The sequence below is a fragment of the Mesocricetus auratus genome, unplaced genomic scaffold, assembly GCF_017639785.1.
Source record: "Mesocricetus auratus isolate SY011 unplaced genomic scaffold, BCM_Maur_2.0 Super-Scaffold_100008, whole genome shotgun sequence".
In the NCBI taxonomy this organism is placed as follows: domain Eukaryota; kingdom Metazoa; phylum Chordata; class Mammalia; order Rodentia; family Cricetidae; genus Mesocricetus; species Mesocricetus auratus.
In genome coordinates this window covers 11037587-11054582 of record NW_024429192.1, presented here as the reverse complement: position 1 = coordinate 11054582, position 16996 = coordinate 11037587, and the positions used below count along the sequence as shown (strand labels likewise).

The 16996-nt window shown below is 39.9% G+C and overlaps 1 protein-coding gene across 2 annotated transcripts in view; it reads right to left on the bottom strand.

Annotated features, from left to right (window-relative positions):
- Positions 1-16996, bottom strand: part of Adamts5 (ADAM metallopeptidase with thrombospondin type 1 motif 5) — a 42292-nt gene that overhangs the window by 12034 nt on the left and 13262 nt on the right. For both annotated transcript variants that reach the window (XM_040750546.1, XM_005073858.4), the window contains exons 3-6: positions 9986-10153; positions 1877-2160; positions 1062-1245; positions 561-736 (exon numbers count right to left, since the gene is read on the bottom strand). In XM_040750546.1, coding sequence (XP_040606480.1) covers positions 561-736; positions 1062-1245; positions 1877-2160; positions 9986-10153 — 812 coding nt within the window. The remainder of the gene's footprint in view (positions 1-560; positions 737-1061; positions 1246-1876; positions 2161-9985; positions 10154-16996) is intronic.

The window sequence follows — 16996 nt, the reverse complement described above, 5'->3', positions numbered from 1 at the left end:
GACCACATATGTATCTGATAATTTAAGAGACTAGAAGAGTTTTGATTCATGGTAAGGGTCTAAGATTTAGTCTGAATCTTGGGTCAGAGAGAATAACTTTAAAACCTATCTTAAAGACTGAATTCAACTGAATTCATGGCCAGGTGGGTCTCTGTGAGTTGGAGGCCAGCTTGGTCTACAGAGCGAGTGCCAGGATAGGCTCCAAAGCTACACAGAGAAATGCTGTCTAGAAAAATCCAAAAAAAAAAAAAAAGGACTGAGTTTATTCTTAAGTAAATAGCTGGAAAATAGAAATCTTTCTTCCAAATAGTCCTCTTACAATATTTGCCTGGAAAGTGCATGTTTTTTTTTACAGACTATTTTGAAGTTAGTATCATAATTTATTTTCCCTGACAATGGGAAAACCATTATTACTGAAATTATAGGATTGAAAATGAAACCCTTCCAAATCTAATAGTCCTGCAAATAATGACTGTGTCCATTTGACATTTGTGGACTTTATTCTATGAAGTAATTTCTACCCAGGATGCCTACTGTCCTGAGCACAGAGAGGCAGTTACCTTTGGAGAAAAGACCACGTAGTAGCCAGTGCCCTTAGCTCTGCAGGTAAGCTTGCACACATCTCCTGGTAGGACACCTGCATATTTGGGGACCCATTCCACAAAAGTTTTGACTCCTTTTGCATCAGACTGGTAGCCATTTTTGGCCTCACACTGTTCATGACGAAAAGATTTACCTAGAAAACAAAAAGCGTAACATTCATAACCTTCATTAGCTTTAAGAGAAAATGTTAATGATTTCTGTATTGAAGGCCTCTTTATGCAGCAATGTTTGAAGTTCCTTGATGTAAACAGGCGAAAACAAGTGCTTTCTCTGAGTCCTTTGGAGACAGTTTTGTGTGATAATTTAAAAATCACTCCCATTTTTTGTTATTAATTTACATGTTAGTGGATCTAACCACTATGAGATTAAGGCTGCTCCTCCAGCCTCCCTTGTTTATTTCTGCTAAGATAGGAACTGCGCATGACACATATTGTTACTGACATCTGGGAGCCTCGTACCATTAGGTGGACAGGGCGTGACACTGCAGGAGCGGTATATGGCCCTCTTTCCTGTGCAATAGCGGCCGCTGTTTCGAGGTGCAGGGTTATTGCAATGGCGGTAGGCGAACTGTACTCCTCCCCCACATGAGCGAGAACACTGGCCCCAGGGGCCCCAGGATCCCCAGTTTCCATGGCTTGATGTCTGAAACAGAAAGCAGAAGACCTTTTAACCCTGATGGAGAAAATTTCCCACACGTACATTGTTATCATTGCATATATCATCCTAGTGGAAACTTATGCTCCAATTAAAGGGTTGCAGCCCTCTTCTAGTGCTACCCAAGCCAGGACCTTTTTTTTTTCTAGCAATACAGGATCAAAAGTGTCACCCTAAATAATGAGCACATGACAAGGATTGCATCCTGTTTTCTCCAGTCATTTTACATCTTGCCATCCGACATTGTACAACCCTTTTTTATCATCACAGATCCCTGTTAACTTGGTTTTTATTTTCATCTTGGACCAACAATGAAATGTACCATTCAGATGGCTTTGTAAGATGTTGGTCATTTACGTTTCTTTCCTTCTATTTAATCCTAAAATTCTCTGGTCCCTTTGTTGTCATCACACGTTCTGTCTCTGTAGACTCTGCCTCCTGCATGAATGCATCTGATCTGGCCTTGGCTACATTCCTAATTACACATAACAGAAAATGAAGGCCCCTTTCAGCCTCTTAGCCAGGAAATGAAGCCCTCTGACGACAAAGACCATGCATGTCCAGAAAAGCACTTCCTGTGTCGGGTCTTGAGACTTTAGTTGACAAGAAAACCACTTACTGAGTAATATTTTTTCTTAGTTTTGTCCACACATTTGCCCTGCAGGCAGATTCTGCCCTTCCCACAGGGCGTCCCCTCCACGGCAGGCAGTTTCTTGGTCAGACACACCATTTGGCCTTGACGCACTACGGCACACCACAGCCGGGCACAGACATCCATGCCGGGGCAGACAGAGTATTCGGGCCCAAATGTCAAGTTGCACTGCTGGGTGGCATCGTAGGTCTGTCCCGGGAGTTCCTCAGGACCCAGAATCTGCTTCCGTGGTTGGTCTAGCAAGCAGTTACCTAAGAGAGTAATCAAGATTCAGAATCAACCTGGGTTTAGGTTCCGCATAATTATTATCAGGGCCCCAAAAATGAAATCTGGAAGGTGCCAAAGCATGACGCATCTACAATCTGCAGAGTGGTGCTCTTGGAGATGCTGTGAACTGGGCAGACTCTCTGTTTGGACTCTGTAATTCTCTTAGAATGATGCACTCTTAAGAGTGGGTAGAATGATGGAGTTGAGGCTGCCAGTGCTACTGTCCTCTATGACTGGTTTGTACTATTTAGTTGTGAAAACAGTCACAGAGGGAATGAGGAGCGGCTCAGAGGAACTCTAATGGTGAACATCATAGCAAAGATGCCATTTGCAGCTCTGAGAAGAACCTTGTTAATGACACAGCCCACTCACCAGTTCTAAATCACCTCTTCCCCATTCACAGGTCTCCTTGCCACTAATAGCACTTAACGATGTCAGAGGCCACCACTCATGCTTTCACTCACTGAATAAGTGCTTATTGAATACCAAGGATGTCCTAGGCACATATGAAGTGTCAAGAATCCAAAAAAAAAAAAAACAAGACAAGGCAATGCTGTTATGTTCCTCAGTTTCTCCCAGTAAAAGGAAAGAGAAACTAAATTAAGTATTTCTCATGGACTTGTAAAATTTGTAGTAAAAGACTTTCAAGATCCATGGAATAAAGTAGTGATGAGAAAGAAAAAAGCAAGAATCTTTGTAAGTTGGACCAGAAAAATCTTCATTATCTTTTCTTTCCCATTAAGTCTGTTTATCATAGGTTTTTAGGTATTGAGAGTGTGAGCCCAAAGCAGTTGGAGTCTTAGGGTAGGTCCTGGCAAATGGGATGCTATAGAGAATGTACGAAATCTGGAACGTTCCCCTTTCACTCAAAATGCTTCCCTAAGAACACAGGCCCAGTGAGCTGAAATAATTCCTTTTCATTACCATATACTCAGGCACAGATGCCCGCTGGCTTCTGTGTTTATTATTTTTCTTACCTGATTATACAGGTCATACGCTGATTATTACAGAAATAACAACTAGCATTTGTAACACATGCATTCAGAGTTATATATATATATATGTATATATATATACATACATATGTATATATATATATCAACTTATTTATTTCTAAAGAAAATTCCAGGAGGTTGATTTGCTCTTTTTATTCATCTTAAAAACAATTCAAGAAATATAAATTGTCAACTTTTTATGCAATGCTACCTAGTTATTAGGACTTTGTACTCAGGGGCTGCCACCCTCCTGGTGTACCATGTGGTCTCTGCTAGGCATATAGAAAGATGTCTTATTTTCTTTCTAGGGGCTGACACATGTTTGTATCCTTTAAATGACTGATATTTTGCCTAATGCTAGAAAGAGCCAGCCTAAAATCTAATCCTGGTGAAATACCACATGCTTGCGTGTTCCTAGCCAAGTTAATGAACCTCTCTGTAATTTTTTTGGGGGGGGTCTGTGAGATGTTTCCTTTTTTCACTGTGTTGTAAAGGTAGAATTAGCTTTGAATAGTTAAAAAGAGACCAGAAATAGATGAGACAATAATAGTTGGTTTTATGTTCAACTGAACTGAAGGTCAGTGCCTTTTATCCAACACAAACTCTTCCATGTTCAAATCCTTATTTACACGGACAAAATAACTATTCAGCAAATCTTCAGTGTACTGAAAACATTTTTGCAACGGCACTCGGGTTTCAACAAAGAGAACACCACACACTATTTGTCCATATGTGATAAAGGCATTGTATGAAAATGAATAAACAGCCAGGTTCCAATCTAAGCAAGCCAGAGCATTTGAAGAGGTAAAGCTCTTTAAGGCCAGCCAGAAAAAGCATTAGAAACCAGGATCTCGCCAAAGAGAACTTAGGGAGAAAAACATTGAGTTAAAAGGAAAACATTGCCATCCAGTCAATAGGAAGGAATGATAGTAAAACCCCACTAAGTGTTCTTAACACGACTGAGGAAGAGAGGCACTTTGGAACACTGGGAAAAATGTCATCTTATTGCTCCATGAAACAGCTGCTGTGCAAATCAGAGAAGCCTTAGCAGATGCTGACGTTAGAATAACCGAACAAACTTCAGAATCAGCGAGAATGCTTTCCAGGCCTTCCAAAGTGCTGGGTTCAGTGTTTGTTTCCTTTTTTAATCCCTAAAAAGTACAGGCCACAGACTGTGTAACAAGATATTACAAGGCTGGAGAGATCTAGTCACGTAAAGACAAAAAGGGCGTGGCTTTACCTTCCTCATAACGAACCAGAATAAGTGATCACCTCATGATGGCTGTGTAGTCCGACACTGATATCCACCCTATTTCATAGGAGATGATGAGAGAGGAGAAATGTGGATTGCCAGCAACTTGGAATCAATTTTTGCTAAGGACACTTCAAGATGAAACAGGTCTTTACAACGCTTAACTCAGTGCAATTGAAATCACATGTTTTTAGAGGTCACATGGAAGTGACATTTTCTTGTTTAAAATGAAATGATTTCCTTCATTGAATGATTGACATTAACTTACTGATTTTTTTAAAGGTTTGTTCTGCTTTTGTTTCTGCTTACTCTACAGCATGCTCTTTGGTCTCTTTGTTTTACATTTAATGATTTACTCTTGTAACAGAATAGTACGGACATCTCTATGACATGGAAACCTTAAGCCAGAAAATGACAGAAATCATTACGGTGTCTGACTATGAAGCTCATGGTTACATGGTATTTAAGAAAATGATGTAATAATGGATTATCCAGTCTGTGTCTTCCGCTTTTAAAAGTGCACAGGGTTTGGAGGTATGCTGAAACTAGAACACGACCACTTTTCTAACAATTTTAATTTTGGCCTTTATTGTAATGCAACAGACTGTTGACTTTTTTTAAAATCTGTTCCATTCTTACTTTTGGTTACTCCTTCATAACCACTTCCCGTTTAAAAAGTTTATAGAGTCTGAAATTCTATCTGGGCTTTGTTCTGTTCGAGACTGTCAAATTGTGTCTTCCTCCCTTCCTCCCTTCCTCTCTCCATTTCTCCCCTTCCTTTCTTCTACTCGCATATTGGATGTATAGAAGACAGAAGGTCAGCAGGCAGGCATGCATAGTGTACATGTTTCCCTGTGCATACAAGGTTAAAAATGCGAAATAAGGTCAACAACTAAAACCCAGAGTCCTTTGAATTGGGTAAATGAAAGAATGGTTGTTTCCCTTTGAGCTCTATAGCCCACCAGTAAATAAAGGTAGGCCCAGCTTGCCTCTAGGAAATAGAACCTAAAAGGCTCAGGTGTTTAGGGCTGTCTTCCTTGATAATGATAAACAGAAATTATGGGACTAAGTCTTTTTAATGATTTTGTCTTTTTCTATTTTTAACACTGCAGTTATTTCCATCTTCTCTTCTGGCACTCAGGTATAGGATTGGACCCAAATATCTGCAGGTTGGAAAAGTCAACGAAGGATCCTGAGTAAGCATCTGAGACATCACAACTCTTTCTCTGTTCTCCACTCTATTGTTTCTAGCTTCAGCTTCTAGTCTTTGCATGCCTTCTCTGAGGCCCTTGGATGAAGTACATTTTCTTGCTTTCTGAGGTACCATTTCTGGGTCAAGTGATTAAGGAACAAGAACATTGTCAAAGAAACAGATGCTGTTGACTGAAAGTGACTCTGGAGCCTGCCTCTGTGGGAAATAATCATATGCACATCATCATGTATACCACTGAGGGGGAGAGGTTAAGCGTTCTCTACAACACGCGTTGACACAAAGTTTTTAAGTCACAGCTCATCATAACCTTGGAGAATGTCTTATTTGCACTTATCTTCAAAAAGAGAAAACACATTATTTTGTGAAAAATCAAGATATAAGCATAATACACTTCAAATTTCTTAATTTCACCTTAAAAGCTGGCTTTCTGTCTTTATTACTATTCCTGAAGCTGGAGATTGACAAAGAATCCAGACATATAGCTTTCCATTATTATTTTCTGTTAGAAGTTCTGTGCTCATAAAGCGGCCATAGCCTTAGTTCTTTAAATAAACGATGAGATAATCTGAATAACCATCCACACACTTTTCTCCTGTCAGCCCAGGTTGCTGCTGCACCCACGTAGTCTTTCTCCTCCTCTGGCAGATGACTTCGGGTAGTAGCAAACAAAACTATCTCCTTGGGCCTCGCTCAAGGTTAAGAAGCCTTTGGTAAAGGAAATTCAGTAATCTGCCTTCCTTGCACAATTTCTCGGCCTGTTCTTATCCCTACTTCCAAGCCTTGCACTCCCAGCCAGCTTGACTTCAGCTAACTTGTGTAAACACTGCAACATTTCTCCAAAGCCCTCGGCCAGGGGCTGGGGAGTCCCATGAGGCAAGGCAACTCCTGGTCCGAATCACAAGTCTCCCGATACAGTTATTTCAGAGTGTACGCTTTGGCTTCCCAGTCATAACCAAACCACTGCACATTTCTCCTTGGACCTAAGTCAGGAAGCACTCAGTACTAATGAATTTAAATCTGGCAGCGGTAGAGTGCTACAAATGTCCAGCTACTTACTGCTAATAATGTTAAAAATAAATCAAATACTTTGAGTTTAGTTTTACTCTAGCTTCTCTTTGCTTCAGCAAGGCTTGAGCAGGAAGGATGTGATGTCACACCAAACATGTGTTTCCAGATCATGTGCTCTTTAGGTGCCATCAAAACACTGGACACTTTCTGAGACAGAACCTGCTTAAACGTGGCATGTTTTGCTGCTTTCATTTGAGCGTCTCAATTTAGCTTCCCTAAGTAACTGAAAGTCTCTCTTACCTCTGTATGAAGCTCTGCATCTGACCAATGTCTACAAGTCTCTCCAGGAATGAGACTAGCGTGATGGATGTCACATTGTTGATGTTTAGGAAAATGGGACCAGGTTAATATGCATTTTTTGTTTGCTCGTTGGTTGATTGGTTTTAACTCTGCAGTTTACTGATTTTTGTTGACTCCTTATTGTCAAACGATCTCACTTGCCCTTGTTTTAACTGTGTGAAGTCTTCCTCATGCCCATGATTATGGTGTTGCTAAAAAGTTTTAGTGGCCTAGAACATTAGATCCTGGCTACAAGTTTTTTGAGTGGTTAATTCACTGGCCTTCTATGAAGAAAGTAAAAAGAAAAAAGTGGTATGCTGTGGTGTGATGAAATCTGTTAGATTTCGCACCAATGTGTCTCTCTACTTTGCTATTAAATGATCTTGGGCTTTGGGTTTTTCCTTGATTCCTTAAGTTTGTACTTCAAATGTCAGCACTCCAATCATCTAAAAAATGGGCTAGCCAGTCTCTGTTAACCACACTTTCACTTAAACTGACTTGCAGTATTTTAAAATAAAAATTTAAGACGACTGAATTCTTTGAATTCTCATTTAAGTAACAGAGCTGGAGAGCCACTACTGGAATACTACATCTGTATGTGATCTTTTGACAGGAGCCATGGCTCAGGGCCCACTGCTCACCACCTTTCTTTATTTTTCCTTATTCTGAAGTTACCCTCATCATTATAAGAGATTGAAAACATGTAATTTTTCATTTCTGGTTGAAATGAAAGACCACCTAACAGAAATCAACATACTCAAAAATGAAAGTATCTAGATTTGATTAAGTAAGTAAATATTTCCTTGTCCAAAGAATTCTGACAATTCCTTTGTATATCTAATCCACATCTGGGAGATTCAGACAATCTTTATTAGTGCAAATGAATATGGTCTATTTCTACTATGACTGTGTTCTTAGCTTGTCTCCATCAGAAGTTCTTTTGAACAGAAACTGATGCCAAAGGTTGGAAATTTGGTGGAGATTAAAGAAATAAAGCAAACGGATTATAGACATTTTAAAATACTGTTAAAAGCTGGAGAAGGGCTGGAAGCATAGTTATTGTACTGAAAGTAAGACCTTGAGTTCCACAGTCATGAAATAAAGGAATCCTTCTAAAATTACAGCCAAAGGAAGCAATTCCACACAGCTTTGCATCTGAGCTAATAAGCACATGGGGTGAAAAGCTGGCTTGTTTCACCACCTTAATAACTTGATCCATTCATTTAAAGATGCAGTGTTGAGCTCAGCCTTTTGGAATGTGTGGTATATAATTTTAAAGTAAAATATTCATGCTATTTCTTAAAAGATAAAACAGTAATGGTAGCATCAAGAGTAGAGAATTAAGGTTCTACCCGAGAGAGGCTTTCTCAGGTAGTGACTTGCTCAGCACTGAAAGCAAGATGATGACCGAAGACCCCACTTCAGGATTTGGCCAGCACGATAACCAAACTAAAGACAAGTGTCATTTTATTTTAGTCTAAGGGAAAGATAGATGGACCTTAGTAATGTTTCTAAGTCTTTAAACTATGGGGGGGGCTGTTTTCTCCTCTTCAAGTTAGTTATTTGGTATTGCTAAAAATCAATTATTTGTCTATTTTTTGAGGTATGGCTTTGCTCTGCATCTAAGTTAGCCCTGGACCTCACAATCCTCTTGCTTCAGGCTGCAGAGTGCCAGGTTTACAGGTTTGCACTACCATGCTGCTATCAGGGGAATTTCCAAGCAAGGCTAGAACTAGATTATGTTTAAGATTATGAAATGCAAGTTCTAGTATCCACAAGAGCTTTACCAGTTCACCACTAACATAGGGAGACAGGAAATAAGATGAACATATTTTGGCTACACAGCACAAAAATACACTGTTTAGGAAACATCCTTGTGTTTGAAATGAATTTAATTTATTGATTATTTTGGTACTGTTTACTTGAAGTTCAAAATGACTAACACATTGAGAAATCAGGTGTTTATAAATCAAATCTTTTTGAAACACAGAGTAAAGATGGTAATCATAGATTCCCTTGACCCTACTTTGAACAACAACTCGACTCATATGATTATTTACGGAAATTATTATCTTCAAACTCCAAACCTTAGCCACCTGTTTCAGAAAGAGACATCTTTTAAGATGAGCAGAGAGAAGACAGAGCACACTCTTCTGAAAGATGAGAAAGTTGAAGTGCATGCTCTCAAGGATTCCTTCCAACTGTGCATGTCCTGCCTGCCACATTTATACGATATTAAAGGAGTAAACGATGAGAGGAAATTCGCAGCAGCTTGTTTTGAAGACTACTTAGGGAGTTGGATTTATTATTTCTAGAAATTGTGACTTCCTCTGTACTTTCATATGACTTATAGCTCTAATCCCAGTCTTACAGAGTTTAATAAAGTATGTTATGCTCTTGAACCGCCTGCAAAGGACAAAGCCAGTAATTTTCCTTTGAAGTTCTTAAAGTCTTTTCCCACCATGGCTTTGCTATTTTTTTTCTGTAGTTTTTATTCCATTTCCAGGAGAATCTGCTGTCAGATTTTTAGTCAATGAATATTTAGACAGCTTCCTTTCCCAATTTTATGTTGCTATAAAGAGAATCGAGTAGAATTATGTCCTACAACTTAACCAAACCGCTATAATAGACAGGCAACAAATAATTCTGAGACATATTAATTTCATGCAAACCGAGTTGTCAGCCAATGTTCTCACAGGAACTTACTGGTGAAAGAGGAAATAAAAGCCAGGCTTTCAGGGCACCCACTGCTAGGCATTTTGTGTGGTCTCCCACACTGCTTCCCTTTTGAACTTTTTAAGTCAACAGCAAAATTACCATAGCTGTAATGCCACCAAGGATGCTGGCATTGCATGCCAAGAGACAATCAATTTGCTTGCTTCTTTTCTGACACTGTCCAAGCAACCATTGTCTCACAGGATGACCAGAACATCATGAGGTCATCATGATGCAAAAATCTGAACTTGTTTTTGTGAGTCTGTGTCATCCTTAAAGCTACATACCGTGACCATCATCCAGGAATTCTGTGATGGTAGCTGAAGTACATTTGGACCATGGCTTGGATGCATCAATGCTGGTGAGAATTGAAGACATTAAACGCTTGTCCTCCGTGGAACCAAAGTTTTCTTCACAGAATTTGGAATCGTCATGAGAGAGGCCAAGTAGATGTCCTAGGGAGGAAAAGAGAGAGTGCAAATGACATCAGGAAGAAGGGAATTACCAATTACAGATGATGCTGAATTTCTATTCCCACCTAACAAGTAGTTAGCCGCCCACCCCCACTTTTGGCACCTAATCAATGATGAGTTTAACAGTCTGCACATCCAGACTGACCCTCCTGGCATGTGAAAGTTGTATGGTGTTGTGGAGTAGTTGCTTTGGGGGAACATTTGGATGGAAATTGAAAACATACATGAAGAAGTAGATAATCCCAAAGTCCATCTGGATTGCATATGCTAACTGACATGTAAAACCTCATTTAGAATAATGAATTTGGGAGACTTCTATGGGATTATGTCATAGCCCTCACCACATATTATTTTTATTGTTAGTATTCTGCCTTCTCTGATCAACTACAAACCCCAGAAGATCAAAGCACATTTCCCGTATCTACAGCTAAAACCTTTGAATCTGACTTAATGCTAGGCATGCAGCAAACAGTAGATGGTTTTTGAATGTCAACAGCTTATGTTTTCTTTGTCTGGTATATAAAGCAGTTCTCTGAGATGACCCAAAGAGAGAAAACAAATAAAAAGTAACATTTAGAGGCCTTCTTCTTGCACGAAATACCAATTGTCTTCATGCTTTGTTTATTATAGTTAATTTAGTGAATTGCTGATAGTTGCTAGTATTACGAAGAATCCATTTTTAAAACATGTTCATCTCTATGGTATTATGGATATAACAAAATCAATATACTCATTTTGCATTGCTAGAGATGGACACCAGGAAGATGAGTAATGGTTCCAAGACACTGACCAGGATGTGTGTGCACTTCACCCTGTCATACATGCTGAAGTCCCAGCATAGACTGCTGCCCTCTCCTCTATCCAGATATCAATTCTCAGAGTGCATCGGTATACACAGATTCTTGTAATCAGAGAAAACTACTCCTTGTTACTCAATATCATTTGTTCCATAGCCTAAGGGCTACATTGAAATTGTTCTATAAATCCAAAAAGCTTTTAAAAAGAATTCCAATAGGTAGTTATTTCAGCAAAGCTTTCAGAGTCCTATAAAACTCCCAAGATCAAGATTAAGATGGTTCAGCAGACTGGTCACCTTTTCCTGAGATTCTTACACGCAAATGCAGGAACTCTGACCATCTGATCAAGAGTCCAGTCAATGCAGAGCCACACAAGCCGGCAGAGATGAAATCTTTCCCACAAATTCCAGCTACTTTGGGCCAACTTGTTAAATCACCGACACCTCATAACAGAATTATTCACTGTGCAGCTGACTGCCCTTGTGCTTGCAATGGAGTGACTATGGTTCAGTGACCTTCTAATTCCCCACATGTTTTATGCTATTTATTTGGTTGTAGCCTTCACAGAATTTACTGGGCAAGCAAGACTTTTTTTTGAAAAGCCTTTCCATTGCAATTCATAACAGGTTTGATCAGTAGCACAAGTACCTGTCACTATTTGCGAAGGGTGCCCCAAATGACACGGGAAGCAAGATTGGCAAGGGCCTCTCTAATTTGTGAGTGCTGTGCAGATATTTTTTTAAAGAGTGCCACAATCCACAGAAAAAATATCTATTATGATGGCTGAAAATTACTTACTCTATCCAGCACATGTTGAGAAATTCACCCTGCAGTGCCTGGACTTTTCCAAGATAGAAACTTTAGCAATGGAACCTGGTTGGGAGTTTCAGAGTAGAGATTTGCATTGTGTCATGAGAAAGGAAAGAGGGAAATGTGCCCAATAAAACCTCAGTAACAGGATATCTAGTCAAATCCATGTTTTAAATTTAACAATATGTGCTTTTTGCATTATATTTTCTGAGATAGTCACACATGTTTAATGAAGCCAGGAGTTTCCTTCCAAATTGATATAAATAGCATTTTCCAAAGGCATTTTTATTGTTGCATCGAGGGATTTTCACTTCATTTGGAGGGTGTATTTTGGATTTATGGTTTCAAATATCTTATGTATGGCAAACATCAATTTCACTTTGAGGGTTTGAAGAAAGTGTCTTTCTTTTGTTTCTGCCACACATAGTGGTAACTCCTATAAAGTTAAAAATTTAAATTGTGTCAACCAGGCATTTTATTTTGAAAATACTTTAGCATGATTTTATAAATCATTTAGTATGCTATTTCATATCATAATGTGATTTTAAGGATCTCTAAATCCAGCCATCTAAATTCACTGCCAGGAAAGACACATATAAGCAAGTTCAACCAGAAAGGATTGCCGATCTGAATATTAACGAATCAGAGCTCCACCTCTGCTATACTTTTAAAAGATATGTGCATTTTGTAAGGGCTTCCCCAGTCAGACAGAGATCCTATCCTGCTGGAGGACTGTCTGGAAGATGGTCATTTAAAAACACTCAGTCCTCCGTGAAGAAAACCTGTAAAATGCCTGGGGAAAGGCTGTTCTCTCATGGGCAGCAGGAGTCATGGCTCTAGAAGAACAATTAAACACCACACAAAGAGGCAGCCAATTCCCAAGTAGCTGGGACCAAGGCACAGCGAGAGACCCATGTGACTTCCCCCCCAGAGCAGGGCAGAAATCCAGAAGGAGGAACAATGTTGTGTATCAAATTCCCCAGATTCTGCATTGCAGTCCCACAGAGTCAGATGCTGTTGAGGGAAGAAGCCACACCCAGCCTAAGGAACAGGTGACACTGTGCGACACTGCAATCCAGAATCTGGGGATTTAATGCACAGCAGTGACACTGAGGGACACTGCAATCCAGAATCTGGGGATTTAATACACAGCAGTGACAGAGTGGACACTGCAATCCAGAATCTGGGGATTTAATACACAGCAGTGACACTGTGCGACACTGCAATCCAGAATCTGGGGATTTAATACACAGCAGTGACACTGAGGGACACTGCAATCCAGAATCTGGGGATTTAATACACAGCAGTGACAGAGTGGACACTGCAATCCAGAATCTGGGGAATTTGAACTATAACATCACAGCTGACATTCATGGATTTCAAATAGCTATGAAGGGGGGCACAAAATCTGTGTATATCTGATTGGCAAAAATAGATTTTAATTCTTCAGACAACTGCCTGTTCAGAGGAAGTTAGCTTGGAAATCACCACAAAGGTGTTGAAAATGAGCAACAGGTGGGATTTAGACTTTCACGGCCCAGAGGGTAAAACAGCCCAGGAAGAATCGTGGAGGTGATTCAGTCAGTGTTCACAAAGCCTACATTAGTTGCTCTAACTCCACTGCATTTTCTGAGGAGTTTTTTTTTTGCAGCAAGAAGGCAGCGAAATTAGTGCAGGGGCATGGATCCACAGGCCAGTGGAGAAAGGCCATCCTTCCCCTTGGAGTTGTGGAGATTGATTTTTCCCTTAGGAGTCAGTTTGCAGGAATGAAAGAGCACTGTGGATTCCAGGCAATTTGGAAGGATAAACTAGTTTTGAGGGAGCTCCCTTAGTCAAATAGGGTTACCAAGCTAATGAACAAGCGATGGGCACAGACGTAGAAGTGGCCATTCACACCAGGGGTCACAGTAAAGGCCTAAATATCATATAAGGGAAACAGTCACATTTGTATCTAGAGCCATTTTAATCAGTAGACTCACAAAACACCAAGAAACAAAACAAAACAAAACAACAACTAAATACAAAACAAAAAAACCTCACTAGCACAGTTTTGTTGATAACCTTCTTTATAAACTGGCAAATGGGTGATAACTTACTTAATGATGTTCATTTTCAAAACTCCAAATACACATTTGAGGATGCTCTCACCTTCTCATCTAGTGAACCTGGAGTTAGAAAAATATGTACCCAGGGAAAGAAAGACTTTTTTTGAAGGCAGGTTGTAATGATTCTAGGCTGGTATATTAAACTTGGTCCATAGCTAAGGATGAACGTGAACGTCTGATCCTCATGCCTCTGCCACCTGAAAAGTGGATTGTAGGTGTGTGCTCACACTCTTGTTTCAGCCAGCACTGGAGAAGGAACTCAGGACACCGCAAATGCAAGAAAAGCTACACCAACTCTGCCCCAGCCTCAGCCCAGACACATTATGTTCAAGGGAACCTCCAGGGTAGCTCCTCATTCCACTCAGGTATTACTGGGCAACACTGACCTCAGGAAGGAAACGGAGTGTTTTTGCTAAACTCTGGTCTGTAAATTAAACAGAATTTCAAGTTCTTGTCTCCTGATCCCAAACTAACCAATAGTTAAGGGGACACAGCACCACATCCTACAAAAATGTCCAAGAAGCACCGTCATGTGTTTACTTGGGAAAGTGCAGCTCAGAAGAGGTATCTGTTTCTTAATGAGGTCATGGTTTTCATTTACCGAATTTTCCAGCTGGGATCATGGAGGTGCAGGAAGGTCTAGCCAGGGGTTGAAAAGTGAGTCAACAGCTCACACGGGACAGAATCTAGAACTACCACAGAGAGGAATCATGACCTCCAATAATTGTATGGGACATGCTCTCCCTAACACGATCCTTTCTGTAGAGGTGATAACACTTGGAAACATTCCTCTGACAAAACATTTAGTAAAAATGGTTAATGTGGTTTTGAGTCTGTAATTTAGGAAGGGAAAATAAACAAACTCTTACACCTTAGGGTGACCTCTCCTTTTAAACTAATTTCATACCAAATAATCTCTAAAATCCCATGATACAGTACTATTAAATTCTTAGGCTCAGAAACCAGATGAGTTGCATTTGAATGCGACCCTTGGAATATTCTAGTTATGGATCTTAGATAGGTCTAGAAATTTCTTGGTATGTCAGCTTCTTCTTCTTTTGGGTGCCTCATGGTGTGTGTGTATGTTTGTGTGCTGTGTGTGCACAGGTGTATGCTGGTGTATGTGTGCCTGTGGGACCGTGTCTCTGAAAGATCAGAGCAGAATCTTGGCTGATTTTCCCCAGGCACAATCTACCTCAAAGTTTTGGGGTTTTGTTGTTGTTGTTGTTGTTGTTTGATATCCTGTCTGTCACTGACTGGAATGCTCCAAGTGGGCTGGGTTAATTGGCTATCAAGAGCCCTGGGTGTACCTGTGACTTCCTAACCAGCACTGCGATTACAAGCCTGTACAATGATGTCTGGTTTTGGTTTTGGTTTTTGTTTTAATGTGGATTCTGGGTATTGAACTCATGGCTTTGTATTTTCAAGCAAGAACTTTACCAGGGAGCTATCTCTCTAACCTAGTATTTGTAATAAATTTGAATATCACGGAATGCCTTAGCTGTGTGAGGGAGAGAACAATTTTTAATTTGAAAAGAGAAACAAACCAGACGTTCTGACTGCAGTCTACTTATTAATGTTAGGTTCAACTAGCTGGTGTCAACCTGTGTGGCAAAAATAAAATAAAATAAAATAAAAAATCAATACACCTTCCCTAGAGAACCATGGATTGGAATAAAATTTATTTTAAAAGTCATAATAAACATTAAATCTTGCAGTGCTCGAGACATGTAACCCATACCTATTCCTCCCTTTCATCCCTGGTCCAAAAAAGACATGGTGAGGTCCTGATTCAAGTTTAGCAGGAAGTATGCCTAGTTTGTGTAGATTAAAGTGATAGGTGGAAGCTGAGTCCGGCCCTCCTCACTTGCCCAGCCAGTGGAACGTCTGATTCTGTGGACTTGCCTTTGGCCTACCAAGTTTTGGGGGGAGGGGTGGCCCTGCAGTTTTTCAAAACACAGACATGTTTAATCTAATCATCTATGGGGCAGAGTCACACACTGCTCAGCACAACCCAAGCTGCCCCCAACCACAGCAAAGCACAGGCAGCCCCCTGTTGTGTCTCAACCACTTCCTAAGTCTGCCTGAGGATTTGGTCCTGTTCTTTAAACTTGCCTTTAAAGTTTTAACTTGGGAAACACACTACAATCTTTCTCAGTGGAGAAATTCTCTTAGCACATTTTGTAACTAGCTACTATAACACAAACCTTTTCGTGTGCTTGGAAATCATGGATTTCATTAATCTTAATAAAAATCCTATTGTTCCCCTTTGTATATTAGAAGCTGGCTCAACATCAATAAAATGATTATTTTTAATGACCATATGTGCAGCAGGTGAAATCTTTATTATTACAAGTCTATAATAAAAGCTTGACAAGTTAAAAAATATAAACTCAGAATGTAAACTTACATCAACTTGAAAACTCTCTGCCGCTCTCATTTGGATTGTTAAAATGGCTGTAAACACATTCCTGCCTCCACCCAAAGCACACTGATGATTTGAAAAAACATTTTGAAATGTTCTAGCTATTGAGTCAGTATTTACTGTGTGCAGCCTAGAGAACATAAGGCAGATTAAAGCTGCCTACGGGTCTTGTCCATATTAATGAACATTGCTCTTGCAGAAGCCTGTAGCCTGCATGGGCATCAGATGACTATGTACCTTCCACATCTTGCATTTCATTGTTCATTTGATTTTGAGATTGTGTATATTAGCAGGGGTAACAGAAGAGTCCTAGCTAATGTGTAATTCAATCCATGCTGTTCCATGACCTGCAATTTAACATCATAGGGTTTCTGTTTTCCGTCTTTCTTTTTCTTTTTCTTTTCAAGACAGACTCTCACTATGTAGCCCAGGCTAGCTTGGAGCCCATGATCCTCCATGTCAGGCTTTCCAGTGTTAGCATGATCAGTGTGCCATGACACCCACCAACACTTTAATTTATTCTATGTGCAAACTTTCAGTTTCAGGAGTTTTTTGTTGTTGTTGTTATTAAACTGGAGAATATGGGACAGGGAGGACACTTTGTTTTCTTCATGCATAAAATGAGCTGGACCCTGTGTTTGAGACCACTATATACAGCAAAATAAAGCCTTTGACAGTCTATGGTACT